At 34.5% G+C, this 19302-nt stretch overlaps 3 protein-coding genes across 3 annotated transcripts; all 3 read left to right on the top strand.

Moving 5' to 3' along the window:
• The first annotated feature begins 754 nt into the window (after nucleotides 1-754).
• Nucleotides 755-3198, top strand: LOC114544644. Its single transcript, XM_028563224.1, has 6 exons — nucleotides 755-819; nucleotides 1290-1406; nucleotides 1761-2232; nucleotides 2367-2408; nucleotides 2517-2580; nucleotides 2942-3198. Exons 3-6 carry the CDS (start codon nucleotides 2047-2049, stop codon nucleotides 3070-3072), a joined length of 423 nt encoding a protein of 140 aa, XP_028419025.1. The 5' UTR covers nucleotides 755-819; nucleotides 1290-1406; nucleotides 1761-2046; the 3' UTR covers nucleotides 3073-3198.
• A 7565-nt stretch (nucleotides 3199-10763) lies between these two features.
• Nucleotides 10764-13091, top strand: LOC114544643. The gene is made up of 6 exons (XM_028563223.1): nucleotides 10764-10832; nucleotides 10913-11011; nucleotides 11111-11186; nucleotides 11747-11851; nucleotides 12296-12400; nucleotides 12505-13091. The coding sequence occupies exons 1-6, from the start codon at nucleotides 10764-10766 to the stop codon at nucleotides 13089-13091; spliced, it is 1041 nt and encodes a 346-aa protein (XP_028419024.1).
• Nucleotides 13092-13266: 175 nt separating this feature from the next.
• LOC114544645 lies at nucleotides 13267-16739 on the top strand. The gene is made up of 9 exons (XM_028563225.1): nucleotides 13267-13418; nucleotides 13900-14092; nucleotides 14259-14415; nucleotides 14603-14803; nucleotides 15268-15481; nucleotides 15641-15710; nucleotides 16044-16184; nucleotides 16442-16561; nucleotides 16644-16739. Exons 1-9 carry the CDS (start codon nucleotides 13267-13269, stop codon nucleotides 16737-16739), a joined length of 1344 nt encoding a protein of 447 aa, XP_028419026.1.
• Nucleotides 16740-19302: the final 2563 nt, after the last annotated feature.

Below are 19302 nucleotides of genomic sequence, written 5' to 3'. Positions count from 1 at the left end.
CATGGGTTTTTTCTTGGGGATGAGCTTTGGCGACACGCCCCAAAATGCCCGTTTAGGGAAGAAGACGAGAGAAAAGAAACGTCCAGATGTATGAAACACGAAGGACGTTTCCTGCTGGCTGCAGGAAAGCTTCCAAGCGGGTGCAGCAAAATGCTCTCGGAAAAGGTTCTTAAGATCATGTCTTACGACGTCGTAAGCACTGCCGTGCGAGGTGATCCCACCATCCTAACACTGGGAAGCAACATGATTGAAAAAGAGGGGAGCGGAAAAGGCAAGTGAAGTGTCGCAGAAAATGAGACTTCTTGGGAGGGCTCTGATCGAAGGGAGAAAGTTGTTGGGGAACACGGAGGCCTCCCTGGAAGATTTGTTGAGGCCGCGGCATTTCGACACTCTGGTGGAATGCGCCAGAAAAGTTGGAGGGTACGAGGAGAACGATGGAACCACGTCGCAAAAAAGATTTAAAGCTCCGGCAACATCGGTGCACTGCGGATACGAGTTGAAAAGGCGGCAGTGATAATTCGTTGCAAAGCACTAAGAGAGCAAATTCTGGAAAGAAAGCGGAGATAGACGATTTGCCCCAGTTGTATGACGCGGAGTGGCATGACAAGATATCCAGGCCGCGCTTGACCACCTTGCGTAAAGAAACATAACGCTCCTCAACTTCTTCCAATTACGGAGGATCTGTTGGCATACGAAAACACGTGATAGAAAAAATCGCTGAATTGACAAAGAAAGTAAATGAGGAAGTCACCGTCGAGAGATGGAGAAAGCTGGCGGAGGTGTGCCTTACAAGGCTTATCATGTTTAATAAGCGAAGAGGTAATTACTTGTATTCCTGAAAGTGTATATCTTAGCGTGGTGATTGAAAGGTCAATTAAGTTAAATCCTGTTCATTAGAGGTCTTGCAGGCTTTCGAAACCAAACATTCATAAGAGTATTTCAATAGTTAATCTTAGTTTGTAAGTTCAAAGTACTGTGATTCGTTTTCGAGCCAAAGATCTTCGTCGGTATTATCTTCGTTCTAAACGGGCAATCTTTTAGGTTAGAAGAAACGCAAATTCATCTAAAATTCATAACGCATATTTTAAAGTGAAATATTGAGTGAAGCATATTTTTTGTAGTGAAATAGAAAATAGCTGAGACACATAAGTTATCATTTCATTCTTCACAATTTTATTCCTCTCAGTTGGAATCCAATGACGCAATATTGTTGAACTATGTATGTCATGATAGCTGCCAACATAGCGGCTAATGTATTCTCATACAGAAATATTTTTATCTTTCTGCAGGTGGTGAGGCTGCTCAAATGCAGCTTAGCACTTCGAGCAACGCCCGAATTGGAACAATGCTCATAATAAAGAAATTTTGGAGTCGCTTTCAAGCAGCGAACGGGAGCTGTGTAAACGGTTATAAACATAACTTCTTATTAACTTAGCACGATGCCTATGTTATAAGGAAGATATTCGAATATCAGTTACTTCACAGATCGATGATCGATCAGTGCGGTTGATCAGCCTCAAGTATCATATCAACCTCGTTCTTGGCACATAACCTATATAGAGGGTTAGATTTCTCAGATTTGAATGATTATTTTGCAAAACGATTTTCAACCAATTTAACTATTGCCATATCATGCAGGATTGATTCAGTTTCCTAACATTAAAATCAAATCAATTGTTCTTAGTTGAGACAAGAGACGGCCTCATAAACATTAAATTTGTAGCATCTCAATATGACAGAACACCTTTTTGTATTCTCAGATTTGATATGGTGGAGATTGTGGGGAAAAGGAGACGAAAAGTTCCTGTCATAATTACCGATGACGTAAAGAAAGGAATCCTTGCTCTCAATAAAACGAGAAGTGAGGGAGGAGTAGGGAAAGACAACCCGTTTGTCTTTGCGGTAAACAACGGAAAATCAAAAAAGTCGTTGAGAGGCCACGACGTCATTACGCGGGTATGTGGCCAACTAAAGTTAAAGGAGCCTCGCCTGATTACCTCAACGAATCTGCGAAAGTATGTTGCAAACCATTAGTCAACTGGTAACATGGGCGAAAGTGAAATGGGCTGGCTCGCGAGACATCTTGGCCATGATATTCACGTGCACAAGGACTATTACCGACTACCTGATACAACATTAGAGTTGGCCGTTGTCGGCAATTTACTCATGGCTGTCGATGAAGGCCGAGCACATCATTTCAAAGGAAGAATCCTCGTGAAATTCGGTTGTCAGGTAAGGAAAATAGTTTTTAATTTACTAAAACTTGAAAATCACTATATGTTGACTTTTTATAGCAACTTTTTTCAGTATTTGTAATTCGTGGAGGTAAATAAGTCTTGTTTTTAAATTGTATTTTCTCCCAATAGAATTTGAAGAAAACGCAAAACAAACGCCTTTTGAGAATGATGGTAAGTGCATTATTAGCTGTATATTGTATTATCCTGTTTCAATAATTTATATTAATTAGTCTTACACCACTTTGATGAACGACCTTGTTTTAACCTGATCATTTACAGCAAGTTGTTTATCATCGAATGCGGCAACTGCAACAACCAGAACGCAAACCATGTGCACCTTCAAGTAAGTTCAAATATAACCCCCAAAACACGTCTTTTCGGTTTCTAGTTTAGACACGAGAGAGTCCAATAATTGGTTTTTTTGTATGCAAGTTCGATTCAAAAAATATATATTGGACGGCTGAGCATGTCAGCAGCTGAAATTACGTAGTAAATTCAGAATATTGTGAATAAACCGGCGTTTTCCTACCAATCAGGAACGACAATACCCACGAGGTGTATAATAATTAAGAAGAGATATTTTACTATGATCTTTCTTTTTTTTTTCGATCATAAACTATTGTAGTAAAACTGTGACAAACAAAATACTTACAGGTGGTTGCCGAATGCATTGCTAAATAATCGGATGCACTTCTTTCAATTAGGTACACGAAAACGGACTGAGAGAAAACCATGGACAACAAAGAAAAAAATGCGGTGTTTGCGGTGTTTTCAAAGCACATACGGGATAAACATCTCCCAAGAAAGACGAGTGTGTTGCATTCTTGGAGAGTAACAAAGAAGTGGAGCGTGATTGGAAGCACGTAAAAGACTTTGTTCGTGGGTGTTGGAAAAGAGGGGAAAATAAGTCATCCTCGCGCTGATTTAATGTGGACAGTTAACTAATAGGAACATAGGTATAGTAACAGCGAATATTAAACATCTAAATGTTTGGCTCTAGGTAGCCCAGAAGTACATGTGTATCGTTTCATAATGTTAATTTATAGATGCATTTGTGACAGTGTTTGTAGAAAAGTTTTTGTAAAACGCGGGATTTGATGAGTTTGGATAGCCTTTGGCTCTCCGTATGTTCCCTGGAAGATATATTATTAAATTCCAGTCTTCTAGCCAAACATTTAGATGCTTGATATCTTTGTTCAAAATGTGCATTAAAAACTTCAAGAAACTTCGGGGAACCGCTGTAAAATAGCTTTAAAAACAGTTCTAACACTACTATTTAATCTGGCATAAGAGTACGAATATAAAATAAACCAATGTTAAAGCTAACTCGTGTATTTTATCATCTTGCTGAATACTTCTAAATGCCTGCACGGCTTTACCTACAATTTCTCGTCATCGTTTGCTTGAAAGGCCTACTGATCATGAATCCAATTGATATCTTGCCTAACAAACTAAAATGATCTCATTACTTGCCAAGATTATCATTGCTTTCCATCATTGATATCATAGTTGATATCCATCGGACAGTCGTTTTTTTGCAGTCGTCAGCAAAATTTATGACCAAATAGAAACGATAAGGACCGGATTTAAACCAATTCACAATCACTCCGAAGCAACACTGAAAAGTCTACAACTTGCAATAGAGCGCTATCCATCGGACAGTCATTTTAAAATTGCCCATTGATCAGTATAGCCCGGATTAAACCTTAGTACTCTTAAATTGAGATTTTTCTTTGCTTAGCTCCAAAGCAAACAATTAAAAGTAATTTTATTGCCTTCCCCAGCGTTTTTTGGTAGGTTGAAAAAACACTTTTCTGCGTGGTGGACGGCGCTCTATACATTCGTTGCATGGCTTCGTACAGCTCAAGATGTCTATTGTATGACAATAATCTCTTTCTATAAATGGTTACAATAATAAGGAATATTTTACTTTTTTTTTTTTCGCTTGTTTATTCACACTTACAAATGCTGTGGCTTAATTTAATACTTTTTTGCAATTACGGGAGATAGTTATTCACTGGGGAACTTGATTTTCATATGTTTTTAACCGGCTACTTGATACTCGTACACACTAACAATGAAGAAACTTTATTAATTTTTGAATAGTTAAAGCACTAAAACAAGAAAAATAAGAAAAAGCCACGCCCTAAGTACCCTACCCAAGTTTCGCATAAAATCCGTCGAAACACCTGCGAGAAACCTCTATCCGCACTTTTGGCCACGCCCAAACTGACTTTATAGTATAGAAATAATAAGTGAGAAAACATGAAAAAATAATATCATAAGAATATAACAATAACAATAATATAATTTAATAATGTAATTTTAATAAAAATAGTAATATTATAAACATAAATAGTTATGTTTCAAAATTTTGATATTTACAAATAAAATCTTTATTTCATAAAATTTAAGATGTCCATATATTGAATCTTTAGTTTTGTAAATTGTTTTAAAAATTGTCATTTCGTATTAAAAGCAATAAAAATGTGTTTAGAGGTGGATTTAGAAATTTAAATCTTCGTCGTTCCTAAACAACTGGCTGTTAAGTAAGAAAACAACAACAAGTATTTTACAGCTAGAATATTTAACTTTCATTGTCTTCAACTTTCGTCAATTCATACATGCAACTCAGACAACTAATAAATTGTAGCAACTACGTTTATATTATAAAGTAATAATAATAATAATTATTATTAATAACATATAACGTAAAAATATAATATATAACAATGATATAATATATAGAGATTGCTTCATGGTTGGCGAGTACGTACGATCTTTATGCACGAACGAGTGAGCGTGGCGAACGAGTGAGTTTTCGATCCTTCAAAACTAGTGCATAATAAAAATCGTACAAACGAGCCAAACATGAAGTAATTTGACAACAACGTTAACACGCTATGAATATACAAAAACACAGCGAGCAACAAAGTGTGGCTTCCTGCAACCTCGATTTAAACAGCGATATTAAACATCTAAATGTTTGGCTCTAGGTAGCCCAGAAGTACATGTGTTTCGTTTCATAATGTTAATTTATAGATGCATTGTGACAGTGTTTGTAGAAATGTTTCTGTAAAACGGGATTTTGATGAATTTGGGTAGCCTTTGGCTTTCCGTATGTTCCTGGAAGATCAGTATATTATTAAAATTCCAGTCTTGTAGCCAACATTTAGATGCTTGATATCTTGTTCAAAATGCACATCGAAAACTTCAAGAAACTGCGGGGTACCGTTTGTAAAATAACTTTTAAAACAGTTCTCACACTATTATTTAATCCTGGCATAAAAGTACGAATATAAAATAACCAATTTAAAGCTAACTCGTGTTATTTTATCATCTTGATGAAAACTACTAAATGCCTGCTCGGCTTTACCTACCATTTCTCGTTATCGCTTGCTTGTAAGACCTACTGATCATAAATCCAATTGATATCTTGGCTAACAAACTAAAATTATATCATTATTCGCCAAAATTATCATTGCTTTTTCATCGTAATATCCATCGGACAGTCGAGGGTTTTTTTGCAGTCGTCAGCAAAATTTATAAAATCAAGAAGAATGGAATTTTTTATGTACAATTTTTACGTAAATTGTTTGAGATGAAAAATTTGTTTTATACGATATTTAATGCGCTGCCTTGTGTAGTTTCTGTGGGAAAAAGCTTACGCGATGTGAGAAATGACAGGTCGGGATATTTTGTATGATAATGTAGTGGTAAGAACATAATTCATTTCTTGTAAATAGTAAAAAACTTGCGAAGAATTCAAAATTCTCGTACATTGTATGGTCGGCGCGTGGGGTTTATTTGTAAGCAAACACTCACAACAGTCTCTAACCTGAATAATATAATATAATATAATGTGTAATATATTATTATATGGCAAACGTTTGTTTTGGTTAATTGTACAATTTGATTGGCTACTGACAGGTCCGGATATTTCCGTATTGCCAACGGGCAATGCGCAATTCTTATTGCCCTTTGAAAACAAGGCAAAACTCACGGCAAAAACCGACTAAATTTAAACTGAAATACCGATTAAATTCTTAAACGGAAAAATTGAATTTGAAATAAAAATAATAAATTTATATTCTACAAAATAGTGTTTTTTCCTTTTAGGCCGATGTTTCGGTGTCATGTGCCCAGATGAGATTTATCATTAAAATTACTCATAAAAAGTTAATCGTTACATATATGCATGAATTATTCCATATAATAAAAAACTTACTAACTTAGACTGTTCGGTCTTTACGGTAAATATCAAACCTCTGTCTTTGTCTATTGACCTCGCTATCGCTCAGCAAGTTCTTAATATAGTATAATATCTAATGGCAAGCGTTTGTTTTTGTTAATTCTGAAATTTGATTGGCTGCAGACGGTCCGAATTTTCCCGTATTGCCCACGGGCAATACGCAATTCTTATTGCCCTGTGAAACAACGCAAAACTCACGGCAAAAACCGACGAAATATAAACTGTAAAACGGATTACAGTCTTAAACGGAAAATAATAAATTTGAAAATAAATAAATTATATTTACAATATAGAGTTGATATTTACCGTATAGACCTCACTCTCAGTCAGTAAGTTCTTAATATAATATAATATAATAATATAATATAATTATAATTTGCAACTTAAAATTCGTTAAGTTCGTCAAAAGTGTATGCAAGTCCAAAGAGACCGAGAAGTGAGATCTCAAAAGAAGAGAAGGTTAATTGAAACAAATCAAATTACTTAAAATTCGTTAAGTTCGTCAAAAGTGTATGCAAGTCCAAAGAGACCGAGAAGTAAGATCTCAAAAGAAGAGAAAGGCTAATTGAAACAAATCAAATTACTTAAAATTCGTTAAGTTCGTCAAAAGTGTATGCAAGTCCAAAGAGACCGAGAAGTAAGATCTCAAAAGAAGAGAAAGGCTAATTGAAACAAATTATTAAGTCACAATGTCAAAGTTCAAAATCGGTAGAAATTCAACTAGAACTCTTGAAAACATAAATAGAAACATAACAATAGCAGCATGTATATTTTAAAATACGTATGAAAGCTTAAAAATTAGGCCATATTTATATGATGAGTAATTCTTACTCACAAACATCGTGTTCTGTTCAAGTAAAGAACATCGTGATGGATCGTATGATGATCGTCACTCGTCGGGGGCGTGTTTAAAGAACAGCAGTAAGCTCATTTCAACCTCAAATCATCGAAATACTTTTCCATTCTCTAACTCAAAGACATATCTCTACCAGGGGACTGGGGAGGAATTACATGACAGTAATTCTATGTGAAATTATCATAATCTCACATGTGAAGTTATCAGTTTTATCAGTGCTCGAAAACCCTATAAAGCACTACACTTTATATAATAAAATATAATATAATATAATATAATAAAATATATAATTGTCCGCTATTTTCTAAGCAGGCAAATAAACCTTTAGAGAAACAAGTCATGGAAGGCTCGTATATAATATAATATAATATAACAAAATATAATAAAATAAAAAAAATACAATGTAAAATAAAAAAATAAAATAAAATACAATGTAATGTAACTTAACGTAATGTAACGTAACGTAACGTAATCTAATGTAACGTAACGCAACGCAAGGTAATGTAAGGTAAGGTAATGTGATGTAAGGTAATGTAATGTAAAGTAATGGAATGTGCTGGTGAGGATTAAAATAGAATAGAATACAAGAAAGAAAGCGAGTTTTACAGTAGTAAGTACGATCTCATGGTGAAAAAGAAAGGCAAAGGTGGTTTGGGATATATTGGGTTTCTGTATGTACACAATATTATATATGTTATTATTAATATATTTATTTATATATATATATATAATTTATAATATGTATTTTTAAATTACTACATTTTAATATTTTTTATTTATAATATGTATTTCTTCATCATTACATTTGATTTTTTTACTTAATTTATTTCTATGTATTTCCTTCATATTACTTCAGCCACTGACCTCAAAAAGTAAAGTATCCAGTCAGAATACTAGCCATGGATATCTCTGTTAATTCAATCTTGTTCAGTTCCTCAGTATCTTGAAAAGTTGTAATGGAAAGAATTTTTCGAATCAGGCCAGTTAGCCATGGACACTTATGCATTTGGAAGGAGATGTAAATGTTCTTGGTAATTTTTGGTAGAAACAGGATGTTCCTTAGTTGACATATGAAGCTTCTGACCTCAAAAAATTAAAGTATCCAGTCAGAAAGTCGAATATTAGCCATGGATATCTCTGTTAATTTAAACTTGTTCAGTTCCTCAGTATCTTGAAAAGTTGTAATGGAAAGAAATTTTTGAATCAGGCCAGTTAGCCATGGACACTTATGCATTTGGAAGAAGATGTAAATGTTCCTCAGTTCACATATGAAGCTTCTCCGGAACCTCAAATTTCCATGTTCATTGCTCCTTTCGAGCCTAAAATAAAATGAAATAAAATAAAATAAAATACATTGTAAAATAAAATAAAATTAAACACATTGTAAAATAAAATAAAATACAATGTAATGTAATGTAACACAATGTAACGTAATGTAACGTAATGTTACATAATCTAATGTAATGTAACATAATGCAACGTAAGGTGGTAATGCGATGTAAGGTCATGTAATGTAAAGTAATGGAAAGAGGTGGATTGGAACAGAATAGAATACAAGAAAGAAAGCAAGTTTTATAGTAGTACAGATATCAGACAAGAATATCTCATGGTGAAAAAGCAATACTTAATATTTAATTCGGCGCGGCTACTGGTGCCGTAAACGGGGCTTAAGTACACTATGAACTGTTCAAAATTTGATTAGAGTTCGGGCGCGTTTGATAAGTCATGAGAGTTGATAAGAGTTAAAAAATAGTTTGCAGTTTGTATTTTGTGGTAACAGACTCAGAAAAATAGTACAAAATAAATACAAAATGGTACAAAATAGTTCCTGCAACGCGCGCGGTAACATCTGGTCAACTTTCGCTTTTCAACAACTCTCATCAACTCTCATACTCGTTTGACCAGGGCTTTAGGCTTATAGGGCCAGAAAATATATAATTTACTTCTATATCTTCGCATAAGTTGATATCAAAATCCCTATATAAATTAACAATAATACCTACAAAGACATTAGTCTAGAATAGTAACAATTTTCATTAACCATTTGGGTTCCAATTGAATGTTAAGAAAGTTTGCAAAGTCTGCACACTTCATTATTAAGGCAGAATACTTCAGTGCAATGCAAAAACCCTGTACAAGTTATATATCAGTAGAAAGCCCATACATTTATCTATCTTTTTGCATCACATACTCTATGGAGAACCACACCCAGGTTATTATTCCATGTTCCAAACACAAAAACATGTTTTCCATAGATTTTTTTTGGATATGGGTCTTCTATTTACTTCTATATCTTGGAATAAACAGACATAAAAATCTTTAATTAAACAATATCACCAGTAACTATTATTACCCCGATTAATTTTGTTTAAAATACTGTGCAGGCCTGCCTCAAATAAAATCGCTTACAAGTCCCCAGAGTGCCTAAATGGTATTTGCCGAGGCCTAGGATCTGATAATGTATTGTCCAAAATTCCAAAAATATACACATTGCTCTCTCTGTATTTATAAACCAATGAAAGCTCAGACAATTAGGAATGCATAATATCTATCAGTTTTTCGCATACTGCATGTATATTGATGCCCAAATTTAAACTATTTTAGTTTTGGTGTAAAATAGTTGATATTTTGTGACCAAAATAATAATATGAAATTTACCTACTTCCTGCAAATTGACGAAGTTCGCCGAAATCGCCACTTTGTCCCGCTATTGTTCCACGAAAGCCATTAAAATCCCTCCAAATAACCAGGTCAGTTATGACATAATAGCAACAAGAGGATTTCAAACCCAGTTTGAGTAGTTTTCATGCGGATTGTAGAAGTTTAACCATCGATAGGATAAAACCCTAACTTTGTCCAAATTCGACGCCATTTTGTCATCAAAACATGCCGTGCAATTCACGCGTGGACAAGATGGCTGGACCATTACAGGGGGGAAAATAACTTCCCACGCAGATGGACGAGCGCTTGCGTGACAACAGAGTTAATACCCAAATTATTGAAGTTAAGTTGTTCAACATTAGGTAGTCTAAAGGGAAAACGGCCTAAATAAACTGTTCGGACAAAACAAAATAATGATTTTCTTGTTTTTCTTTTTCTACGATGCTGCTGTATCAAGATGATTTAAGTTGTCACGCAAGCGCTCGTCCATCTGCGTGGAAAGTTATTCCCCCCCTGTAATGGTCCAGCCATCTTGTCCACGCGTGAATTGCACGGCATGTTTTGATTTAACACGGTTGTAAAATGCAGCAATATTTTTATTTGCATACCCTTAATAGAGGGTTAAATTTGTTATTAGTGCAATAAAATGGCTTGGATGAGGAGGTATTATAGTATCAAAAAAAGTGTCACTAACCACAAAAATAACCACGGCGTGCGTAAACGCAAACAACAAGGCCAGTGGGCTCAGAAAGTGATTATGGCTGACAATATGGAGGAGCCTGATATCAGTGATATGCAAATGAACAACGAAATGGACGTAGATGAAGTATGCAAATTTTATTGTATAAAGCAATTTATATGTAAATTCTTGAGGTATAGGAACGTGTGTATTTCATTATTTAATAGGTGCCATTAAGAAGACGATACAAAGAGAAATCGAAGGCTAAGGATCCAAGATATAGACGAAGGTTTGACCTTCGTAACGCAAAAAGCCTCCAGACAAAGGTAGGGGATTATTCATTTTATTGTGAAAAATAATAGAGCCGTCAATTCAGTATTACAGTTGTATGTTGTTCATGATTACTAGCATTTATTACATTTAAGATTCAAGATTGGTATGAATTGACCAAGTGTCCAACAGTGGCATTAACATGGTTAAATGGGGAGATATATTATTCAGGTAAAGTATATTTTGTTTTATACTAGAATATAAAATTATATTCTAGCACTGTCATTGTATTAACAATTATCAAGAGACTCGTGAATGTAGGCATATATATATATATAGCCAGCACAACTAGTTTAAAGCTATAGCAGCTAATTTTAAAGTGACCATGTAAAGTCAGAGTTGAGTTTTTTAAAAAATAGACCAATTCCTGCTCCTCTAATATTGATTAACTAATATTGATTATATGTAGTATAGTTTTATTAACACATTTGGATTAAGCCCTGATGCACCCTACTTTGAATTTTACTTTTTTTAATCCCAGATCCTTTTATTCATCATAGGGAGGGGGAATGTAACCACAAGGTGCTACATAGTCTCATGTTGTACTCCTTCTGGCTAGATAGTATATATAGTACTATAGTCACAGAATGTAAACATGTTTATGTATATGTTACATAGCTGCTTCTCTGCACCTTTAATGTTAGCATGAACGGTTGTCAAAACTGTCACCTGCTCCAACTGCATGTCAGCTGGTTTTTATAATATTAGTGTATATGTTTCACTTTTTTTAGGGCCTCGTGAGTTAAGGGAATTTGCTGAAAACCCTGCTGTGAAACAGGCATTTGTTGCAGCCATATTTGCTTCCCACTCAGTTGGACCAAACAGTTCTTCAACAGGTATGTACTGTCCACCAAGCTGCTCATATGCCACAATAAATGATCAATGAAATGATTTATTGCACTGTAAGTTAATGAACATTGCTATTCTGTGCAAATTAATGACCTTCAATAGGCAATGAAGTATTAGGTGCACTCTTTTACCTATAATCGTAACATTTTAAATTGGTCTAAATTAGTGTAATAAATAAATAAGCCTAAATATTTATAATTTGACATTTGGACCCCAGTTATGTTACATGTGACTGTCAATTTTGTTATTGTTTTTCACCATTTACATGTTGCTGTAACAATTGAGACAGAGTGAATGAATGAATGAATGAATGAATACTTTATTAAAGTGTCAATGTGTTTAGCTTGAGTAGCTAATTGGGGGCACTATAAAGAGTTTTGGTTACATGTTGCTATTTGGTATTATTATAAATAGTATCTATTTTACAATAGAAAATTATGAACATATGAATGTGAAAGTCAAGATACCAAAAGACTGGAAACAATTGAATGCTCATGGAAAAAGAAAGCTAGTAATTTCCCTAGTTACCAATAATGGTAATGGTGATCATCTTTAAGTGTAATACCAGAATGATACATACAATAAATGCATGAATTAATCATTATCAACAAACAGTTATTCTAGTTTTAAAATTATTAAGGAACCAAACAACCACATTGGGGTGATGAGGATCACAAACCAGAATGGTGGCCATCAAGTTTATTGTTTCGTGATCCAAGCAATGGCAGAAACAGGCCTACCGTGGATATGTTGGAGAGGATCATTGCTGCACATATTGGCAAGCACAATGCATTTGTTGATGATGATAGTGATGATGGTGATGACAATGATGGTGATGATGTTGATGGGTATAATTTAGGTGGTGATGTAAATATAGATGGTGGTGAAGATCTGAGTGATGATGCTAGAGATTTGGGTAGAGATGATGCAAACTGGGGACATGGTGGTGAAAATGAAGATGGTGATGATGATGGTGTAAATATGGATAGGAATGGTAAAAATTTAGCAGGTGATGCTAGAAATTTGGGTAGGGATGAGAGTGATGATGCTGGTAATAAGGTTGGTGATGAACAGGATTTGAGTCATGATGAAGAGGGTAGTTCTGATGCGGAAATTGTTGCTATTGTCCCACAACCTGTTTCCCATAATTCCACTCGGCTACGAAAAAGCCAGGACTACAGACAAAGTATGAGTGATCATGGTCAGAAAGAGCATTTGCTGCATTAGTTGTAAGAACTGCATTCGATTGAAAATACAGACAATATTTTAAGCAATGGATGACATATAGTACCTTGATTTAAGTACTGCATTTTCTAATTAGGCCTTGAGATATCGTGAGCCTTTTTAAATTTCTTTTATCAAGGAAAATTTGTCACCAAACTCGGCGAACTTGGAGAGAGTAATGCATTTCATTGGAGATGTGTGTGCAGATCAGGACTGGGCGTTACTCAAGAACCTTAGCGAGACAATGGAGGAACTGGTTCAATTTTCTCCGCTACGTACAAAGTCGAAGCCATCTGTTTGTCATGTGACTATTCCAGATATTGAGATCAGGTACGTGAATTTGTTTTACTTATATTCAGTTATGCTGTGCTGTTCTATTTGGGGCCTTTTGATGTTGCGTTGCGTTGTGTTATTGCATGTTTTGTGGGGTTTTATACAGGTAGAGTCTCTAAAAATTGAAAAAAAGAATTTTTTCACGGCAGCAAAAGAGTGTCGTCGTGAATAGCAGATATGGCAAAACATTCCATTTTTAGTTTTAGGCATTAAATGTCTTTAAAAGCAGTTTCAAAGTCAAGAGATAGTGCGTTACTTATGTGTTGTGAGTTAAACTATATATACGTGAGCAGAAAATATTTCTTCACCAAAATCTTATTTACGTCTGCAAAAAGGTTCCGTCGAAAAAGTGCTGTTGTGATACCATTTTCGCTATTCATGTCGGAATTGCTGCTGTTGAATAAATTTTAAAATCTGCATCTTACTTGTTTTTGTTGCATTTTGTTCTGTAAAATTGTTGAAATCTGTTTCCAAACAGTGTTAGATGCCAAGTTCCGGATGATATGCTCCGCTCAGGTTGGGAACCATTAGGGGTTTGTGGAGATGGGAATTGTCTGTTTCGGTCAGTGTCAGTATCTATAAGTGATAACCAGTCTGAGTCTCTACATCAATGGTTAAAACTCTGGTGTATCGTCCATGGCTGTGTAAATGAGCACTTTTACATCAAGCAGGTACAGTGTAACTGTGGTTTAACTGGTTTTGGCAGCTGTATACCAACCATTTTGAAACATTAACAGAGTGAAAAGCTTGCTTTCATTTATGAATATGGTATACAGTATTATTAAAAAATGAAATATTGTATCAATTTGATCATTTTTACTCAATTTTATACCTCAGTTTCTTGCCGATGCAGATCGCGTTGATGGCTTTCTGTCATTAATAACAGATGATGATGTATATGGCGGTTTGAAAGATAACATGACTATGAATGATAGAGTTAGTTATGTTTATATGCGTGAGATAATGAAAACCTCTGTGGATGGTCGTTACTCTGGTAAGTTGCAGTAGTAAGGTTTTTAATATGCAACCGAGTTTGTTTAACGTGGAACACATACTAACTTGTACCACATTGTATCATTTCCTGGGAAAATTTAAAAACAATTTCCGACTGGCTCAGCGGAGGCAATTATGTTGAAAGCGTTCAGATAATATGGTGTTATGGTTTTTTATTATAATAATAGGATATCTCCAAATTGTGCTTTTGGCTGGCTTACTTAAAACCACCATTTGCCAGCATTGCTCTGCGCCAGGATATGAACTCTATAACACAGAGATATGTCCTCCAAATGGGTCGACCGAATCAATTCATCTGCTCTGGTGCCAGCTATCTGGTGGAACGATTAATCACATTGTTCCGATGTTGAGATGTGAAACTGACGAACGTAAGAAATTTATATAATTAATGTTGTTTATATGCTGTAAGCTAAAATTGTTCCATTTCAGTTGTGTTGTTATCATCTATCAGACTACGTTCACACGGGACCGGAAGAATTCATGACCGTGCTCGAATTCGTCCGGTTTCATCGTGTGAACACGTAGAACCGGTTAAATTTTCATCCGTTTTCACCGTGTGAACACCTGAACTGGACGAATTCGAGCACGGTCTCGAATTCATCCGGTCCCGTATGAAGGTAGCCTCAGCGTATCACTGCAATTGGGATTCTTAAAACATTTATCAACACTTTAATTGAGGTATAATTGTGACTGTTAGTGCCCCTTTAGTCATGTTTGATAGCCAAGCTTCTGTATAGTTTTTTATATACTTCCAAAATGGTTATATAATAGACTTTGCTTTCAATGGAACTTTAACGTGTCTTACCCACAATTATATTTCATTATTTTGCAGATATAAATACCTTTTCCGAGAATTTTAAAACAGCTTGTGCAGCGACAATGAAATGCCAATTCGCACATAACCTAGACAGTGCTGCTGACGAGAGATGGATTTTGTGTGAACAGTGCTTGTTCTGGTATCATGAAAGCTGTGTATACCATATTACAAAGAGGAGTTTGCCAGCACATTGGTTCTGCGGTTGTATGAAACAACCAGAATGTATTTGGTACTACATATGTTTATGTCGCCATCTTTTTCGCCCTTTTGTGCCTGTACCTTTTTTTAGACTGTCATTGGTCGGAATGAAGTATGAGCAACCGCAAAAAATTGCTCTTGACAAGATGTCCAAAATATAATACATACTGTAATTTTTTTAATTTTATAGGGCTAACGATTTTGATGAACCAACGAAGCTTCGACGATTCTTTGTTCGTTCCTCTAATTCCGAATTGAAGGTAATTTTTTTATTTCATTAAAATACTTGTGAAAGTTCTAACTTTCTAACATTTGACAGTGATAATTGGTAGAAACTAAAATGACTGAAACAAAAATGGTAAAATAGATTAGTTTAAAAAGAAGTTTTAAAAATACAAATGTTAGGAGACTATACTGTATCTTCCTTCATCAGTTTTATCAAATTGTTCGAAATCTTGTATTCTTATTTGAATCAACCGTATTTGTTAACTTTTCTTGTCACGGTTTCTCTGTGGCTATATAAGTCAAATGATTCTGACACAGAAGTCATAAAAACTCAACAAAAATTACCACTTTTAAAAAATTTCCTTCAGTTGTTCTTGCGTAGTCTGGCGAAAAAAGAGGTGAAGAGTAGGAGAGTGACATTATTTATTCAAAGTTTGGCTGGTAATACGAATGCTGATAATCTTTTGAAACAAAATACTGGTTTGGGAATATTTAGAGATGTAAATACCGTAAGTATAAATGTTTCTTTGATTTTAAATTATAAGTTAGTATTTCGTTTACAGTAACCTAATATTTGAATATAGCACTACGCAGTTTCAAATATAGAACTGAAACTACTATAATAATTCAGTGTGTAGAAACTAGTATGTTTTATATATGCTCTCGCCTCTTATATTGCACAGTATACCTCAGTGTCTAGTCAGTATACCATATTGTTTGAACAGATATTACTGAATATACTTTTTTTTAAATTTTAAAACTTTAGAAAGATTATGTAAAGAGATTTGTTAAAACAAGTATCGAAAATGATGACAATATGCTTCTGGAGGAAATTATTCTCCTGGAACAGCGCGAGCAGTATATTTTTGAAGTGTGTGTACCAGAGGTATAAGCAACAGATTGTGATTGTGCGTTTTTGCAATTCCAATGGCACGCTTTTGCTAACGGTGTACATTTTGTCTATCCAGGTTGTTATTTGGATCATGGCTAAAGCCGGAAATATAAGCAGAGCATTGGCGGAAAGGTTTTTTTTTGAATACTTCTCACACAATAAAATTGATTGAGTTGGAATTCTTAGAATTCGCTCATTGTTTATGTATAGTATGCGACTGGGTACTAACGCCATCGTCAATAAACACGAATATGGTTATAAATTTGAATAAGGTTAATTAAATTTGCGTTTTATGGAATGAACTAACGTCTATTAATTATGACCGTTCCAATAATGTTCACATGTATGAAATATGCTTTGTAAATAAAACGATTATATAGTAGGACTTTACGGGTTTTTTATAAATCATCATAAGTGCATGCGATAATCTTTATATCATTCATTCTAACGTTGGCGAAAATCTCCTATGATGAAATTAAACACTGAGGAGGCAAGTACTAAAATTACAATGGTTCCTGGTAGGTTACATGTAATAACATGTAAAACAGGTTCAATTCCTGTCAGCCATGAAAATACGTTGCACGATATATATTAGGAAGGTTCACGCGATAAAAATGGCAAAAAGCAATTTATTGAGTTAAACTATCATGTCAAAAATTTTGTCAACATAACAACGTTTCTTTCTTTTACAAAAGTTTAAGTCAGAAATATCATACACCTGCAAAGGCTGAGATGGTTGATGTCTATAATCTTATATAACCATGCCTTGGTTATCATGTCAAAAATTTTGTCAACATAACCACGTTTCTTCTTTTTACAAAAGTTTAAGTCAGAAATATCATACACCTGCAAAGGCTGCGATGGTTGATGTCTATAATCTTATATAACCATGCCGTGGTTATCATGTCAAAAATTTTGTCAACATAACCACGTTTCTTCTTTTTACAAAAGTTTAAGTCAGAAATATCATACACCTGCAAAGGCTGCGATGGTTGATGTCTATAATCTTATATAACCATGCCGTGGTTATCATGTCAAAAATTTTGTCAACATAACCACGTTTCTTCTTTTTACAAAAGTTTAAGTCAGAAATATCATACACCTGCAAAGGCTGCGATGGTTGATGTATAATCTTATATAACCATGCCGTGGTTATCATGTCAAAAATTTTGTCAACATAACCACGTTTCTTCTTTTTACAAAAGTTTAAGTCAGAAATATCATACACCTGCAAAGGCTGCGATGGTTGATGTCTATAATCTTATATAACCATGCCGTGGTTATCATGTCAAAAATTTTGTCAACATAACCACGTTTCTTCTTTTTACAAAAGTTTAAGTCAGAAATATCATACACCTGCAAAGGCTGCGATGGTTGATGTCTATAATCTTATATAACCATGCCGTGGTTATCATGTCAAAAATTTTGTCAACATAACCACGTTTCTTCTTTTTACAAAAGTTTAAGTCAGAAATATCATACACCTGCAAAGGCTGCGATGGTTGATGTCTATAATCTTATATAACCATGCCGTGGTTATCATGTCAAAAATTTTGTCAACATAACCACGTTTCTTCTTTTTACAAAAGTTTAAGTCAGAAATATCATACACCTGCAAAGGCTGCGATGGTTGATGTCTATAATCTTATATAACCATGCCGTGGTTATCATGTCAAAAATTTTGTCAACATAACCACGTTTCTTCTTTTTACAAAAGTTTAAGTCAGAAATATCATACACCTGCAAAGGCTGCGATGGTTGATGTCTATAATCTTATATAACCATGCCGTGGTTATCATGTCAAAAATTTTGTCAACATAACCACGTTTCTTCTTTTTACAAAAGTTTAAGTCAGAAATATCATACACCTGCAAAGGCTGCGATGGTTGATGTCTATAATCTTATATAACCATGCCTGTGGTTATCATGTCAAAAATTTTGTCAACATAACCACGTTTCTTCTTTTTACAAAAGTTTAAGTCAGAAATATCATACACCTGCAAAGGATGCGATGGTTGATGTCTATAATCTTATATAACCATGCCTGGTTATCATGTCAAAAATTTTGTCAACATAACCACGTTTCTTCTTTTTACAAAAGTTTAAGTCAGAAATATCATACACCTGCAAAGGCTGCGATGGTTGATGTCTATAATCTTATATAACCATGCCGTGGTTATCATGTCAAAAATTTTGTCAACATAACCACGTTTCTTCTTTTTACAAAAGTTTAAGTCAGAAATATCATACACCTGCAAAGGCTGCGATGGTTGATGTCTATAATCTTATATAACCATGCCGTGGTTATCATGTCAAAAATTTTGTCAACATAACCACGTTTCTTCTTTTACAAAAGTTTAAGTCAGAAATATCATACACCTGCAAAGGCTGCGATGGTTGATGTCTATAATCTTATATAACCATGCCGTGGTTATCATGTCAAAAATTTTGTCAACATAACCACGTTTCTTCTTTTTACAAAAGTTTAAGTCAGAAATATCATACACCTGCAAAGGCTGCGATGGTTGATGTATAATCTTATATAACCATGCCGTGGTTATCATGTCAAAAATTTTGTCAACATAACCACGTTTCTTCTTTTTACAAAAGTTTAAGTCAGAAATATCATACACCTGCAAAGGCTGCGATGGTTGATGTCTATAATCTTATATAACCATGCCGTGGTTATCATGTCAAAAATTTTGACATGACCACGTTTCTTCTTTTTAAATTAT

Source organism: Dendronephthya gigantea, unplaced genomic scaffold, assembly GCF_004324835.1.
Source record: "Dendronephthya gigantea isolate DGI-Jeju-01 unplaced genomic scaffold, DenGig_1.0 000891F, whole genome shotgun sequence".
NCBI classification, from domain to species: Eukaryota; Metazoa; Cnidaria; class Anthozoa; order Malacalcyonacea; family Nephtheidae; genus Dendronephthya; species Dendronephthya gigantea.
Note: the sequence above shows the minus strand (reverse complement) of the source record. Positions and strands in the feature narration are given on the sequence as shown.